A 14,723-nucleotide genomic window follows, 5' to 3' on the forward strand; every position below is an offset into this window, starting at 1 on the left:
CATTTCAGCTATGGGGGTCTTTATTATGGCACAGCAAAGAACCCTGTTTGTTCTGCTAGATGAAAGTGAACTTGATAATTCATTTCATTTTATAACACTAAAAGCATTCCCAGACCTTATGCAGCATGCATATGAAAGATATGTAAACAAGGTGCATAAAATCTGTAGCCTGCCAATTAGCCACAGTTCAGACAATTTATTTCTGGGATTAAGAACTGGATGCAGGTTCCGTCTTGGCAAGTTGTGTGTTTGTGTGTGTATGTATACACTCACACAAATGCCATGCAACAATGTATTTTATAAGACTCTGTGTGACAGCTATCTTTTTGATGCAGTGTTTCTAGATTTTGCAGCCTCACTTAAGGGACTGGGAAAATAAATTGTAGAGCTCAGTGCAGGCACATTTCAAATGTCAGTCCCAGCCCTACCATTTTCTCAGAGGATTCAATTGTAGCCGAGAGGCACAGCCCTGCAGGTCCCAGCAGGGCTTAATCATAGTTAAACAGACTTGATGACTGAACACGATTTGTCCTGGTTTGTGCTGACAGCCAAGTCCTGGTCAACATCATGTCATTTAACTCAGTTGTTCACAGTCATTTTCTGACTTGCTAGTTCTCCACTGTATAGAAAAGCCCTACGGGGAATTTTGGGAAGAACTCTACCGTGAGGAGGAAGCTTCTCTGTTAGAGTTATCCAGCCTGCAGAGAAAAATACCCCCATTTTACACTCTCTCTCTTTCTCTCTCTCTCTCTCTCTCTCTCTCTCTCTCTCTCTCTCTCTCTCTCTCTCTCTCTTATATATAAACACACAGCTCTTATGGTCCTGGGTATAATTTCATGAACCTTCTTAAGCTTTCTCAGTGCTTTGTGTCCATGTAAAATGGAAAATGTGCATGAATCCGATGAGAGAATATTTCAGAGCAGGGGTGACTGCTGAGCTTGTGATATACCCAGTTTTGCTTGTGTCGATTTCTGTTGAAGTACATGCAGTGCAAACTCTGAGGAAGTAAACAGCCCTCTTCCTATTTCAGGAGCCCCAAATATTTGGTCTACTAACTATTATTCTAGTTAATCCTATCTGAGGTGGAATGTGAATTTTAAAGCAACTGCTGTGTTAGGTTAGGCCTGGGCAACGGTAGTGACTCATAGCAATGATAATGCCCGGAAGCAGTGAATAAACACAGACAGAATGTTCCCAGTCACCATCATTCAGGAATCTGTTGCTGTAATTCTGAGTAGGACAGAAGAACAGTCCCTGGAGCTCAGGAAAGGGGTTTGGAAGAGGTAGCTTGCTGGGTCCAATTAAAATAGCTTCCTCAGCTATTTTCCTTCTGGTTTGTTCCCATCTTGTTGAATTCCTTTTCTCCCTTCAATGAATGTGGCAACCACTTGGTATATAAGGATTCTGCCTTTCCACAGAGATTTTCTAGGACGGTGGAAGGTAACAACATTGAATATGTCATAATCTGGAGGCCTGGAGCTGATTTGCATGGTTGAGCTGCATGCAATTAACATAATTTGCATATAATTTTCTTGAACAGGGTTGATGCAAAACTACAGATGGTGGACTTTCTGCAGCTGAGTTACTCAGAAGATTTTGAATCACATTTGTGCTGGTTTTCAGGATATATTTTGATGGGTACATGCAAAGTATGTATATACATGTCCTTAAGATCATAATGGGTGTATGGTTCAAGCTCTATGTATATAAGTACTAGGGGCTGCCGCCCCTGCTCATATTACCCCAATGCCCTTGCTAACTCCCACACCCCTCCCTTTACACTTCACACAGTCCGCCTCTGCGCCTTCACAGGTCGCTTAAGCTCCTGCATCCCCTCATGGCTCCTTCAACACCTCACAGCTCCTCTGCGTCCCTCTAGCCATGCTTTATTCAGACTTCTGCTGTTATTTAAAATGGCCGCTTTCAAACATGCCTTCCCTTTTGTTCCCTTCCCCCGCCGTGGCTAAAGGCAAATCCAGGATTCTGATGAGGAACTACAATTCTTTCAGTCGGGAAAGATAGATAGATAGAATGTGTGTGTGTGTTTGTATGTGTGTGCATGGGGGGGGGGGACGTACCAGGACTGGCTACCATTCTGGCCACATGTTTCTATGTCCTTTAAAGAAAGGCCATTTCCACAATATCAGAGACAACCCTATTATTAGGCAAACCCCTAGCTAGTCCTCCTAACCCCCCTGACCATGCCCCTGTGTTGAAAGACAGAACTGTCCTGGACCCCCTAAACCAGCCTGCTGCTAACCAGTTACTTGTCTAGTCAGTTTCTGTACATGGAACAAGAAAGGGATGCCATCTTGTCATTTGCCTCAGATACCAAAATGGGGCTGACCACACAACAGCATGACTCTTTAGTGGACTTAAATGCTGATTTCACATGGCACTTAATATAGTAATAATTCTTCAGCGGCTGTCACCATGGACAATATCCTAAATATAAACCTTAACTTGGTTCTTGGTAGCATCACGAAGTGTAAAGGGTGCTGTATAATGAGGCCGAGCAAAACTAATGTGTAATTGTGAGAGGTTGGCGTTGGAGTTCAAAGGCAAATGTGAGTATTTGTAAAACCTTTGTTCTTGTTCTTTCTATCTATTCATAATCTTCTGATCAGTTTTTTATTCTATCTCTGCAACTATCTAGCTGCAGCTCTCAAGATGATTGTGCCCGTTCATTCTATGTGTGTAGGCTTTGGGACAGCAGTAATTGAGGTGGTAGCAGTAGTGGAGATGTAGCGGTGTCTGTGAGCATGGAGCAAGGGTGGGGGGAAGCTATTCCCAGGTTCCCATTTTTAAAAAGTGACTTGTGGCATTTACAGAACCCAAGAGATGAGACAAAAGACATAGCAGCTATTCTCATTTGTTTTCTATAGCACTAAGTTGCTCCTGTCTTTCAGTGGTTTTAGCCAATGAATGAAGTCACAGAATGATTAACATTTTGGAAAGCCAATTGCAACAAAAAGAAGGCTAGAGTGGAGCACTAATTGTCTTGACCCTGCCTTTTCTGCAGGTTTTTTCTGGTGGAGAGGTGATTGTTGCCCCATAAGAATCCGTTCAAGTATCAAGACTTTTGTGATTGAGTGTCAGCTCAAAAATGACAAAGGTAACAGCAAAGATGGAAACTTATGAACTTTCCAACTCAGGTCTTGCTTTTGCCAAAAAAATGTCATATTCCCTCTTCCAGCCTTACCCTAGCTTGTAAGCATTTTAAAAATTGCACTACAATGCAGATCCAGGTCATTACTATACCAATTTACAGGGGGTGGGGCTATGGCCAAGAGAGTGTGGAATACATTAGCCCTGCGTGGTAACCTGGTTTATATCCATCTTGCAGGGGCTGGTGGAAAATAGAGCATTACATCCTTAAGTGTAGGCCAGTATTGTTGTTCTGGTGTGTTGGGTTTTCTTTTAGGGAAATATTGTGTGTCCTCTGAAGTTGGCTACAAGAGAAGTGCAATTAATTACAGGCTGGAGGAGATGAAGGGAGCCTGGGTGAAAATTGGGTTTTTTCCAAAAGGAGGATGGATGATAGATTCCAAGCTAGAGGCCTGTTGCTTAAGACCTTCCACTTCTCAAGAAAAAGGTGGAGCCTGTTAGGGGTGATGAGGCCCTGGAGGAATTGAAGGTTTCTGTCCCATCACAGGCTTCATTGATAAAGCAACTGCTCTGAAACCTTGGAGATCTGCTGCCAGTCAGTGTGGGACAGTACTTAGCTAGATAATGGTCTGAATTGGTATAAGGCATTTTTCAATGTTCACTTGCAGCTCTTGTGGGGCTGCTTTGCCTCCTCTCCCCCACCCCCATGTCCTGTATGCTTGCTGTAAAGATCTGGACATGAAAAATACTCCTAAACGCTAAGACAACACACAGACCAGCCTTCTTCAAAGATCGGCTTCATGGATCAAGGCACTGAAGTTCTTCCCATCTGTTAAATCATATAGGAATAGAGAAGATAGGAAAGTCCATTAAAATTTACTTTCCCTATATATGAATTCTCTGGTCATAAACTGCAGCATGTGTCTCTACTGGAAGTAGCTGTTGTTATGCTTTATCATATGAAACATCCCTGGCACACATCAGTAATCCAGCGGTTTGGCAATAGCGTCATATGCCCTGCAGTCAGAGACTGCAATATGAACATCAAAGTCAAAAGTATTTAAGCTTTAAGGTGTAGACAAATTAACCAGCCAGGAGACATTAATTGTTGACGAAGATCCAAAAGGTCAAGTATTCCAGTGACATGGAATCCATTTTGACGACCTTCATTTAGCCACACTTGTTTTTTGTTTTGTTTAATGCACAATTGCTTCAATAAAGCAGGTAAAAAGGCTGTAGGGAGGTTGCAAATGTACTTTGTAAAAATCTGAAGAAAACTAAGAGCATTTTTCGTCATGGTCAGCCCAGTGATAGTGAATTTGACAAGGACATAGTTTAAATCTATAACCTATTAACTACAAAATCGTTAAAAGTATTGCACCATCAGACAAAGCATATTATCGTAACCCATACATTCTTCTTTTTGCAAAATATGTCATTGTCCCCCCATTTGCTTTTGGCTTATCTGCTGAACCTTAACATTCTCTTCACCATGACATAATTCCATATGGTACTGCTGCCATCTTGTCCCGATTGCTGGGTGAGGTGTGCCGAAAAGAAGATAACGTAGGGAGGAATTAGTTTTTCACTGGCAACGGCGAGTTAATGATAAAGTGTGGGGGTTATTTTTTTTTTAAAGTACAGCGTACTCCCCCAAACCTTGGGAGAAAGCTCTAAATTCATGCACTCTGTGAATTGTGATGGATGCTTTGTTCTTTGCAATTCACTGTACAGAAATTACAGCTTTCATTGCAGCATGGCACAGTTGATTACTGCAATAATCTCTGACTTCTGCAGTGTAGGCTCTGAGGTCTAGTTTAGATTTCAAATAAGAAAAAAAAAGTTTTATTTCTGTTCCTAAAATATAGCACTCCCATTTTACCCACTGATCTAGAATTAAAAGATCTGCACCTGTGGACGTTTCCATAGCTGCCCCCCAAACAAATGGCCTAAACATGCTTCCTGGGTATTTTGCAATGGGGAAAGCACTGAATCATAAAACCAAATATCAGCAGTGATCAAGTTCATTATTCTAAAATTCTGGAAATGAAAAGGAAGGAACGTACTGTACTACACAACAGGTAACTAGTAGCCCTTGATTATTCCCTCTCTCTGTGCCCCTAGTGGTCTTAGCCCTTAAAGCAATCTAGTTCAACCTTACGGATAGAAAACTCTATGTTTACTGAGAGAAGGAATTATCAACAGCCACTACTTCCCTGCTGGGTGACATTCAAATGACTACTGCATAAGCTGCTTCCAGCTAGAGCAGTGGTGGGGAACACTTTTCAGCCCAAGGCCCACATTCCCTTCTGGGGGTCATATGCCAATAGTGGGTGGGGCCAAAATCAGCAAAGTAACGGATGTGACTCTTTTCTACAGCAGCCTACATTCCAGTCAAAGGTCACAGCCTTCTGTACACACACACAAGCACTTTGGGAGGGCATGGAGCAGGAGCAATGGTGGTTTGACCTTGTGCATGGCTCAGGGAGAGTCCTGATGCTTGGACAGAGGGGCCTGGAAGGGCTCATTTGGCCCCTGGGCATCAGGTTCCCCACCCCTGAGTTACAGCCATGAGCAATGATTGATGACGTTGTTTCAGTGCTACTAGGTTTCTCCATCTCCTGCCTGTTTAAACCTGTAGAATGCTTCAGTGTCTGTTGGCAGTCATCATTTCAAGGGTCTGACAGAGAGTAGACAACAGCATGCTGTTTGGTACATGTACTTTGGGGTATATAAAATAATAATAATAATAATAATAATAATAATAATAATAATAATAATAATAATTTGTTATTTATATCCCGCCCTCCCCAGCGGAAGCCGGGCTCGGAGCAGCTAACAACAATAAAATAATACAGTATTCTAAAATCAATTCATTATAAAATCAGTTCAAATCAAATTGATGGCAACCATTGGGCTAGAGTTCTGTGAAGAATTACCAAAGGAGGGGGTCAGGCTGTGCCTTGGCCAAAGGCCTGGTAGAACAGTTCTGTCTTGCAGGCCCTGCGGAAAGATGTCAACTCCCACAGGGTCCTAGTCTCTTGTATAATATAATCAATATTCCAAGAAAAAGGGACCTGCCCTTTCCATCACATTTCTGCCACTCCCTGCATAGCTAATTCTAGTCATACTTTTCTATGTATGCCAGCCTATAATCATTTAATGATGAAGGGTGGCTAAGAAATCGTTAAAATAAATGAACAGAGTGCCAAAACTCACCTTCTGAATGCAGCCTAAGTGAGGCGTATCTCTTGCTGCAGAAGAATGCATTAACCCAAGAAAACATTAGTCTTTTTTTGTGTGACACCACTGCCCTGAAGCAACTGGGCTACTTTGGGGTTGATGTCATGATTTAAAAATACCATCTGGTCTTGATTCATAGGAAGCAGTGTCTTCAGGGTGCAACTTGATAAAAGAGATGTCATGAAAAATTTGGACTCCTGTTTCACCAAAGCTATTAAACCTATATGTGTAGTTAGAAACTTGTTTTGCTGGTGGTTCCAGACTGTTGCTATTTTCGGGTGAGATTCAATCACATACCAACAAATTCAGGTTGCACAATAGAAATTGATGTGGTGCTTTTGCACAACAAACTAACTTTCTCCAAGAGTCCAACAATTGAGGATTTGAACCTGAGTCTTGTTACTGCTAGTCCAACAAAGGAGATTAAAATAAGGGAGAGAATAAAACTCTAGAATATACTAAACATCTTTTTTGCAAGTGCCGTAATATGATTCTGTGCCCCCCTCTGTCTTTTAAAACATACTATATTAAAGATTTCATGAATATTTATTAGATAAATGATCACTCCCCACCCCCAACAGTCTTTCCTCATTCTCTTTTAAAGTCTTTATTAACCAATTTTGCAGAAGTGTTAAACAGATGTAATGTGATATATTAAACAATGAAGTATATAAATAACTTAAGCTTAATACAAAGCAGCACAATCTCAAATGCAATTGCACACAGCAGTTTAAAAAGCAAATAGGTTATGGAAAGAATTGAACTCCTAAGCCGGCACAAGGTACACTTTTTACATTTAGAAAAAGAAGACAATTCCTCATGTGAATTCAGATAAGCAAGCAAATATGAATACAGTACTTGTCGGTAGTAATTTCTGATCATATTTTCTGAATTTGTAATGTAATGCCTCCTTTCCCTTCCATTTTTTGGGTTCCTCTGTCATCATGGAGCTCATCACCTGGTATTTACTGAAACGCTCAGGTAGAAATCAACATTAAAGTGTTACATATTCAGCTAGGATCACAGTATAATCAACCAGGAACATTTTTATGTGCTGCTGTGGAGCTGCTATACATTGACATGTTCTGTCTAAACATTTCCAGCCTGTTTGATCAATTTCTGACAGATGTCTAAAATGAAATGTTACCCCACTGTGTTGTAGGATAATATTCTAGCCTTTCTTCACAGGTGTGCTGAACAACAGTAACATGCAAGAGCAGTAGATTCGCTTTTTTTTTTTTTTTTTTTAATAGTATTTTTTATTGCGTTTCTTTCCAAATTTTGTACATTGCAAGCAAATGAGAAGTTTACAAGAAACCATTTTTTTTTTTTTTTTTTTTTTATAACAAACCAATAAAAATCAAAACAAAAATAAATCCCAACTTGGACTTCCCCACCCCTTCCGATTCTGCGTTCTTTATATTAACCTTGTCAGCAATTTATTACCTTATGTCCTACCTTATTGTAACTTTTACATGTTATGTATCTAAATTCAATATATTATATCACAATTTTTATACCTTTAAAATAAACGTAACATGTTCAATTCATATTATCTCCTTTTCTCTTTTATCACTTGATTTACTATTTACTTAATCATGATTGCTAAAGCGTATCCTTTCCAAATCATGCACAATCTTAAGATTCATACAGTTTATAATACTTTTGCAAGTAGTCTTTAAACTTTTTCCAGTCCGCCTCAATTGTTTCTACATCCAAATCTCGGATTCTGCCGGTCAGTTCAGCTATCTCCATGTAGTCCATCAACTGCGTCTGCCATTCCTCCAGCGTGGGTAAATCTTGTGTCTTCCAGTTCTTTGCAATGAGTATTCTTGCTGCTGTACTAGCATACATAAACAAAGCTCTGTCCTTCTTTAACACTTTCTGGTCCACCATGCCCAACAGGAAGGCCTCTGGTTTCTTGGGAAAGGTATACCTAAATACCTTTTTCAACTCATTATAAATCATTTCCCAGAAAGCCTTAACCTTTGGGCATGTCCACCAGAGGTGAAAGAAAGTCCCCTCTGCTTCCTTACACTTCCAACATTTATTGTCAGACAGGTGATGTATCTTAGCTAACTTGACTGGGGTCATGTACCACCGGTATATCATTTTCATAATGTTTTCCTTCAAGGCAGTACTTGCCGTGAATTTCATTCCGGTGTTCCATAACCTTTCCCAGTCTTCAAACATAATGTTGTGTCCAACATCCTGTGCCCATTTAATCATAGCAGATTTAACTGTCTCATCCTGTAAATTCCACATAAGCAGCAAGTTATACATTCTAGATAACAGCTTTGTCTTTGGTTCTAACAATTCTGTCTCTAGTTTCGACTTTTCCACCTGGAAACCAACTTTTTTATCCATTTTGAAAACCTCTTGAATTTGAGCATAATGTAGCCAATCTCGCACCTTATTTTTTAGTTTATCCTGGCTCTGCAACTTCCAATTGTCTCCAATTTTTTCAGTTAGTTCCCAATATTTCGGCCAGTAGGCCTCCATATTGGGTCTTTTTCGGGCCTTGGCCTCCACTGGTGATAACCACCTCGGAGTTTTACTCTCTAGTAAGTCTTTATATTTCATCCAGACTGCAAAAATTGCTTTTCTGACAATGTGGCTTTTAAACAATTTATGTGCTTTAACCTTGTCGTACCATAAGTATGCGTGCCAACCAAAAGCATTATTAAAACCTTCCAGATCTAGGACATCAGTGTTTTCCAACAAGAACCAATCTTTCAACCAGCAGAAGGCTGCAGCTTCATAGTACAACCTCAGGTCCGGCAGGGCAAACCCCCCTCTTTCTTTTGAATCTGTTAATATTTTGAACTTTATTCGGGGCTTTTTGCCCTGCCAGATAAATCTAGATATATCCTTCTGCCATTTTCCAAAGCAATCCACTCTGTCCACGATCTGTAAGGTTTGAAACAAAAATAACATTTTCGGCAACACATTCATTTTTATAGCTGCGATTCTTCCCAACAAGGAAAGTTTCAATCTTGACCAAATTTCTAAATCCTTTTTAACTTCCAACCAACATTTCTCATAATTATCCTTAAATAAATTCAAATTTTTGGAGGACAAATAGATCCCAAGGTATTTCACTTTTTTAACCACATTCAGCTCTGTTTCTCTCTGAAACCCCTCTATTTCTGTAATTGTTAAATTTTTGGTCAGAACCTTAGTTTTTTGTTTATTCAACCTAAATCCCGCCACCCGACCAAATTCAGATATAAGTTCAAGAACTTTTTTTGTACTGGATTCTGGCTCCTGCAGTGTCAAAACTAGGTCATCTGCAAAAGCTTTCAGTTTATATTGTTTCACTCCGACCTCTATCCCTTGTACCAACCGGTCCTCTCTGATCATATTCAGTAGCACCTCCAGGACTGAAATAAATAACAGAGGGGATAGAGGGCACCCTTGTCGTGTCCCTTTTTCAATTTTAAATTCCTCCGTCACCACATTGTTCACTATTAATTTAGCTTTTTGTTCTGAATAGATTGCATGTAATCCATTCTCAAACCCCCGTCCTACTCCCATCCCTTCCAAGTTCTTCTTCATAAACATCCAAGATATGTTGTCAAAAGCTTTCTCCGCATCAATAAAAATTAACACCGCCCTTGTGTTCCTGTTAGTCTGCAAAAGTTCTAAAATGTCAATGATGTTTCTAGTGTTCTCATATAAATGTCTACCAGGGAGAAAGCCTGCTTGGTCTTTATGAATTACTTCATTTAAAACTTTTTTAAGTCTATTTGCCAAAATGTCTGCAAATATTTTGTAATCCACATTTAGGAGTGAGATAGGACGGTAGTTTTTAAGCTGAGTCTTTTCAGATTCTGACTTAGGTATCAATGTGATGAAGGCTTCTTTCCACGTTTCTGGTGCCCTCTTCCCATCCATGATCTGGTTGCATACCTCCAACAAAGGTTGTATCAAATAATCCTTCAGAACCTTATAATATTTGGAGGTAAGCCCATCCGGGCCTGGAGATTTGCCTAGTTGCATGTTCTGAATGGCACCTTCAATTTCCTGTGAGGTTATTGTAGAGTTCAAGATTGATCTTTTATCTTGAGTTATTTTTGATAGTCCATTTATCTTTAAAAATTGATCTATCTCTGATTCTTTCTGGGGCCCCTGTGCATACAGTTCTTTGAAGTATCTGTGGAAACACTTCCTAATTTCTTCTGGTTTCTGTACTATCCTTCCATCAATCTCTAGATTTGTTATCGTATTTAGCTTTTGTCTTTTTTTCAGCTGCCAAGCTAGCAGCTTTCCACATTTATTTGCTGATTCAAAGGATCTTTGCTTCATCTGTTTTATTTTCCATTCAATCTCCTGATTGATCAATTTTGAGTATTCTGCTTGGTGGAATTTAATTTCTCTCAGCACCTCCTTGGACTTTGGTTTGGTTCTCAGTTTTTTCTCTCCTTGGTGTATTTTCTCCAGTATTTTGTCCTTCTTTCCTTTCCAGAGTTTTTTCTTAATTATATTCTGTTGTATCAGAAACCCTCTCATAACAGCTTTGCTTGCATCCCAAATCGTTCTTTTTTCAACTGTAGTATTCAGATTTATCTCAAAATAATCCTTTAATGTTTTTTGGGCCTTTTTCACAATCTCTTGATCTCTTAGTAGTGTGTCATTCATTCTCCATCTGAAGGAACCGGGTTGAGTTAATCTAAGTTCTATTTTCAAGGCGTTGTGGTCGGAGCATGTTTTTGGGCAGATTTCCACCTTTTTAGTCTTAGGTGCCAGCCCCCTGGAAGTCCAGATTTGGTCGATCCTTGACCAGGACAGGTGGGCCTCAGAGAAAAAAGTTCCTTCTTTACCTAGGGGGTTCTTTGTCCTCCATATGTCGATCAAATCCAGATTGTCAGTCAATTCGAAAAAAGTTTTAGGCAGTCTGCCGTCTGATGTTAAGTTCTGGTTGTAAGACTTATCCATATGTGTAGACACCACTCCATTCATATCTCCCATCATTATGATGTTAGCATAATCCAGATAGTCCAGCAGCGTCTCATGCAGCTTCTTGAAAAATTCTAATTTCCCGTCATTTGGGGCATAAATTCCTAATATCAATATTTTTTCTCCTTGGGTTTGAATTTCAATTGCCAAAATTCTTCCTTGTTCATCCTTAAATAAAAATTTAGGTGTCAGGCTCTCCTTGGCATAAATCACCACTCCTCTTTTCTTTACTTTGTCAGACGAAATAAATTCTTGGCCTAGTCTTTTATTAACCAAAACCTTCCTGTGGAGCCTGGTCACATGGGTTTCTTGTAAGCAAATAATGTCCAATTGTTCTTTCTTCAATATGTGAAATAACCTCCTTCTTTTCTCCGGGGAATTTCCGCCATTTATATTCCAACTGAGTAGCCGCAGAGACATCCTGAACTATTCTGCCACACCTAGAGCGGTGTGTCTTCTTTCTCCTCTGGTTCCGAAGGTGCAGGTGTTGCTCCACCTGGGTTGAGTATAGGCCAATTAGCTGCTGCTTCTTTTTGGAGATCTTCTCCGTGGTCGTGCAGGAACTTTTGTAGGTCCTCTGGTGATCTTATTTTAACCTTCTTCTGTTTGTAAGTAAATGATAGCCCTTGTGGGAACTCCCACCTATAAGGAATTGTGTTGAGTCTCAGCAACTTAGCCAATTCTGAATAGGTGGCTCTCAAGTCCACTAACTGTTTAGGAATATCTCGGTAAATTTCCACCCTTTTCTCTTGTATCACAATTGAGTTTTTGAAATGTAGGCCTAGTATTTTGTCTCTCTCTTCCCTTGATCTCAAAGCTATTAAGCAGTCTCTGGACCTGTCTTTTCTTACTAATCTTCCCAACCGAAAAGCCGATACAATTTTGAAATCACTTTCTTCTTTTAAGTCCCAGAACTTTGTAAACTCTGTTGTCAAAAGTCCAATCAGATCTTCTTGTTCAATTTCTGGGACTGCCCTTAGCCTGAGGTTGGTCTCGCGATTTTTCAATTCCACCAACGAGAGATAGGTTTGTTGGTCCCCTATCTGTTTATGGAGAGGCTTGACTTCCGCTTTAACTTCCTCGACTTCTTTTTTAGCTGATGTTGCAATTTGAGCGGCTTCCCCTGCCAGTTTACGATTCTCTTCTGTTGCTCCTTGCAATTTTTCAATTGCTAGGTTATGTTGGGAAACCTGATCTGTCAATTTCTGGATCGAGGATGTTGCTTGATCAATTTTTATTGATTGGTTATCAATTTTTTGATTTATTGCTGACAATTGTTCCAAAACTTGTTTCAGTATTCCCTCAGCTCCTCCTGCTGCCATATCTTCCTCTTCAGATCTTTCAGGCTTTTCGGTTTCTACTTTTTGTGTCGCAAGCACAGCTGGAACTGATAATCTACGTCCCTGAGTTAAAGTTGTTTGCAAAAGCTGTGCTTGCTTTTTTGCTTTCTCTTTCTCCTTAGCTTCTTTAGCTTTGGCTGCTCTTGTCTTTCCTGTGCCACTCATCAGTCAATGTTCAAGGTCAAATGTTGTAGTCCCATGGGAAAGGCAAGCCCAAAATTAAAAACAGTCTATTGAGAGAAGATAAACAGAAAAACTTTTCCCAGGCCTCTATATTCCCAATGTCCTCTAGGGGGAGTGCCACCAAAGTTTTAGTAAGAAGAAGATAACTTTTCCGCCATTAAAGTCCCTTTGTTCCAACTTTAAAAACAATTTTAAAGGCAAATTAGTTCCAGCACACTAAGAAAAAAGTCCTGCAGGGCACTTTTGAACATGTAACAAAGTTCCAGCAAGGTGCCTGCAATTGTATCCACTTCAGCTAAGTAAGCTCAAAATTACACTCTCCAGTTACAAAAGTATCTGGAAGTTTGCAACAGTTCCGCAGTTTAAACAACTTTACCCGGCCACCCGGGAATTTGGGGTTAGAATCTTCCCTTGCCCCTTGGGGGACCGCTCCAGGTCAAATTTATGCTGTATTTATTCTTTAAAAGGAAAATTCAAGTGTGCACGAAAGTCCCAGTTTAAAGCTTTAAAGCTTCCCTGTTCACAGCGCTTTCCGCTCTTTAGACCGTCTGCTTTGATCTTGAAAGCAGTGCCGGAAGACGGACTTCCTCTTTCTCGTCTCCCGTTTTTAGCCAAATTTTCCAAATTAATTTGTAGGATCTTGGGTCCTTACTCACGGGTTTGATGTTTCAGCCCGATGTTTCTTGGAAGAAAGGTCAGCGCTCATCCGTGACAGCCGCGCGGCTTCGCCTCCGCAGAAAGAGCGATGAACCCACAGCACCGCTCCCCCTCCTTCACTCCGGAGCCCCTTACGGGGTTCCTTTTGTGATTTCGGGGTCGCTCCAGGTGCCCGCCGGGTCCCACGGCCACGGACTCACTCTGCCCGTGGTTTATCTTGATGGGTTGCCGCTGCGCCGTCGCGAACAACCCTTTTCTGCGGTGCCCCTCTTCAGAGCTCGAAGAGGTCCGCCATCACGGTTTCGCGCCGCCTCCGGAAGTCAGCAGTAGATTCGCTTTTGAGCCAACTGGGAAGTAATCTCTGAGGTACAAGAGTTAGCTTGGCTCGCTATTATAAACAGCCCTTAATGATAACTAAAGATACCTTTCACTGGCTGCTTTAGCTGACACCCATGGGCAAAGCATTGCCAGATGCATGGCATGAGAGAGCTCCGTTCAAATATTTGTGCAATGAAAAGGAACTTCCTGATGACTTTTGGATTGAAGGCTTGTCAGTAGATTATAGCAGAGAAGACTGACTTGTGGCCCTCCAAATATTTTTGGACTCCTATCAGTTCCAGCCAGCTTGGCCAAGGAATGATGGGAGTTGTAGTTCAACAATATATGGAGGGCAGCAGGCTGGTCTAGACATTGAGACTTAAAAGACAGTTTGTGTGTGTGTGTGTGTGTGTGTGAGAGAGAGAGAGAGAGAATATATCCCATTTTGCATCTGTTCTAGATGACATCTTCTGATAATCCATTAGGGTTCCATAATCCAAGGCATTTTCTGATGAACAATGAAATCAGCTGCTGAGGTCGTTGCTGGTAATCCAGAAGAACTTCGTGAGGTGCTGTGATTTGGTCTCCTTCAAGCCGATTAAGCAGAGTCACACAGACGACTGCAGCTAGAAGCCAAGTGAACAGGAGAAGGGAAAACAAGAGGTTCAGGCTTGTTTTTTTATATCAGATACATAGACCAAACACAATCTTCTGAGAGATGGTGACTGGAATCTAATTTTATTTGTTTGCAGCCCATTTATTTACAACCAACCTGTCTTTGCTACTAGCCTCCCTACATCTTCCAGAAGGAAAAGGAAAAGCTTTAACTTGAGAAAGGGGGAGCGGGTAACAGTTGGCAACAAAGGTCTCTTTGACAGACAAGTGGCTCCATGTGGCCATGGGCATCGCCGGGGG

At 40.8% G+C, this 14,723-nt stretch overlaps 1 protein-coding gene across 3 annotated transcripts in view; it reads right to left on the reverse strand.

Annotated features, from left to right (window-relative positions):
• Nucleotides 1–6,934: 6,934 nt before the first annotated feature.
• Nucleotides 6,935–14,723, reverse strand: part of UPP2 (uridine phosphorylase 2) — a 31,770-nt gene continuing 23,981 nt past the window's right edge. For 2 of the 3 annotated variants that reach the window (XR_014540477.1, XR_014540478.1), the window contains 2 exons: nucleotides 13,827–14,434; nucleotides 6,935–7,579 (listed from right to left, as the gene is read on the reverse strand). Coding sequence is in view for 1 of the 3 variants with exons in the window: in XM_083579729.1 (XP_083435855.1) it covers nucleotides 14,265–14,434 (170 nt within the window). In the remaining 2 variants the exon portion in view is untranslated. Of the gene's footprint in view, nucleotides 7,580–13,818; nucleotides 14,435–14,723 lie in introns of those variants that run through there. The other variant, XM_083579729.1, reaches the window with a different exon arrangement.

The sequence above is a fragment of the Podarcis filfolensis genome (genome assembly GCF_964270895.1).
Source record: "Podarcis filfolensis genome assembly, chromosome: 1".
NCBI classification, from domain to species: Eukaryota; Metazoa; Chordata; class Lepidosauria; order Squamata; family Lacertidae; genus Podarcis; species Podarcis filfolensis.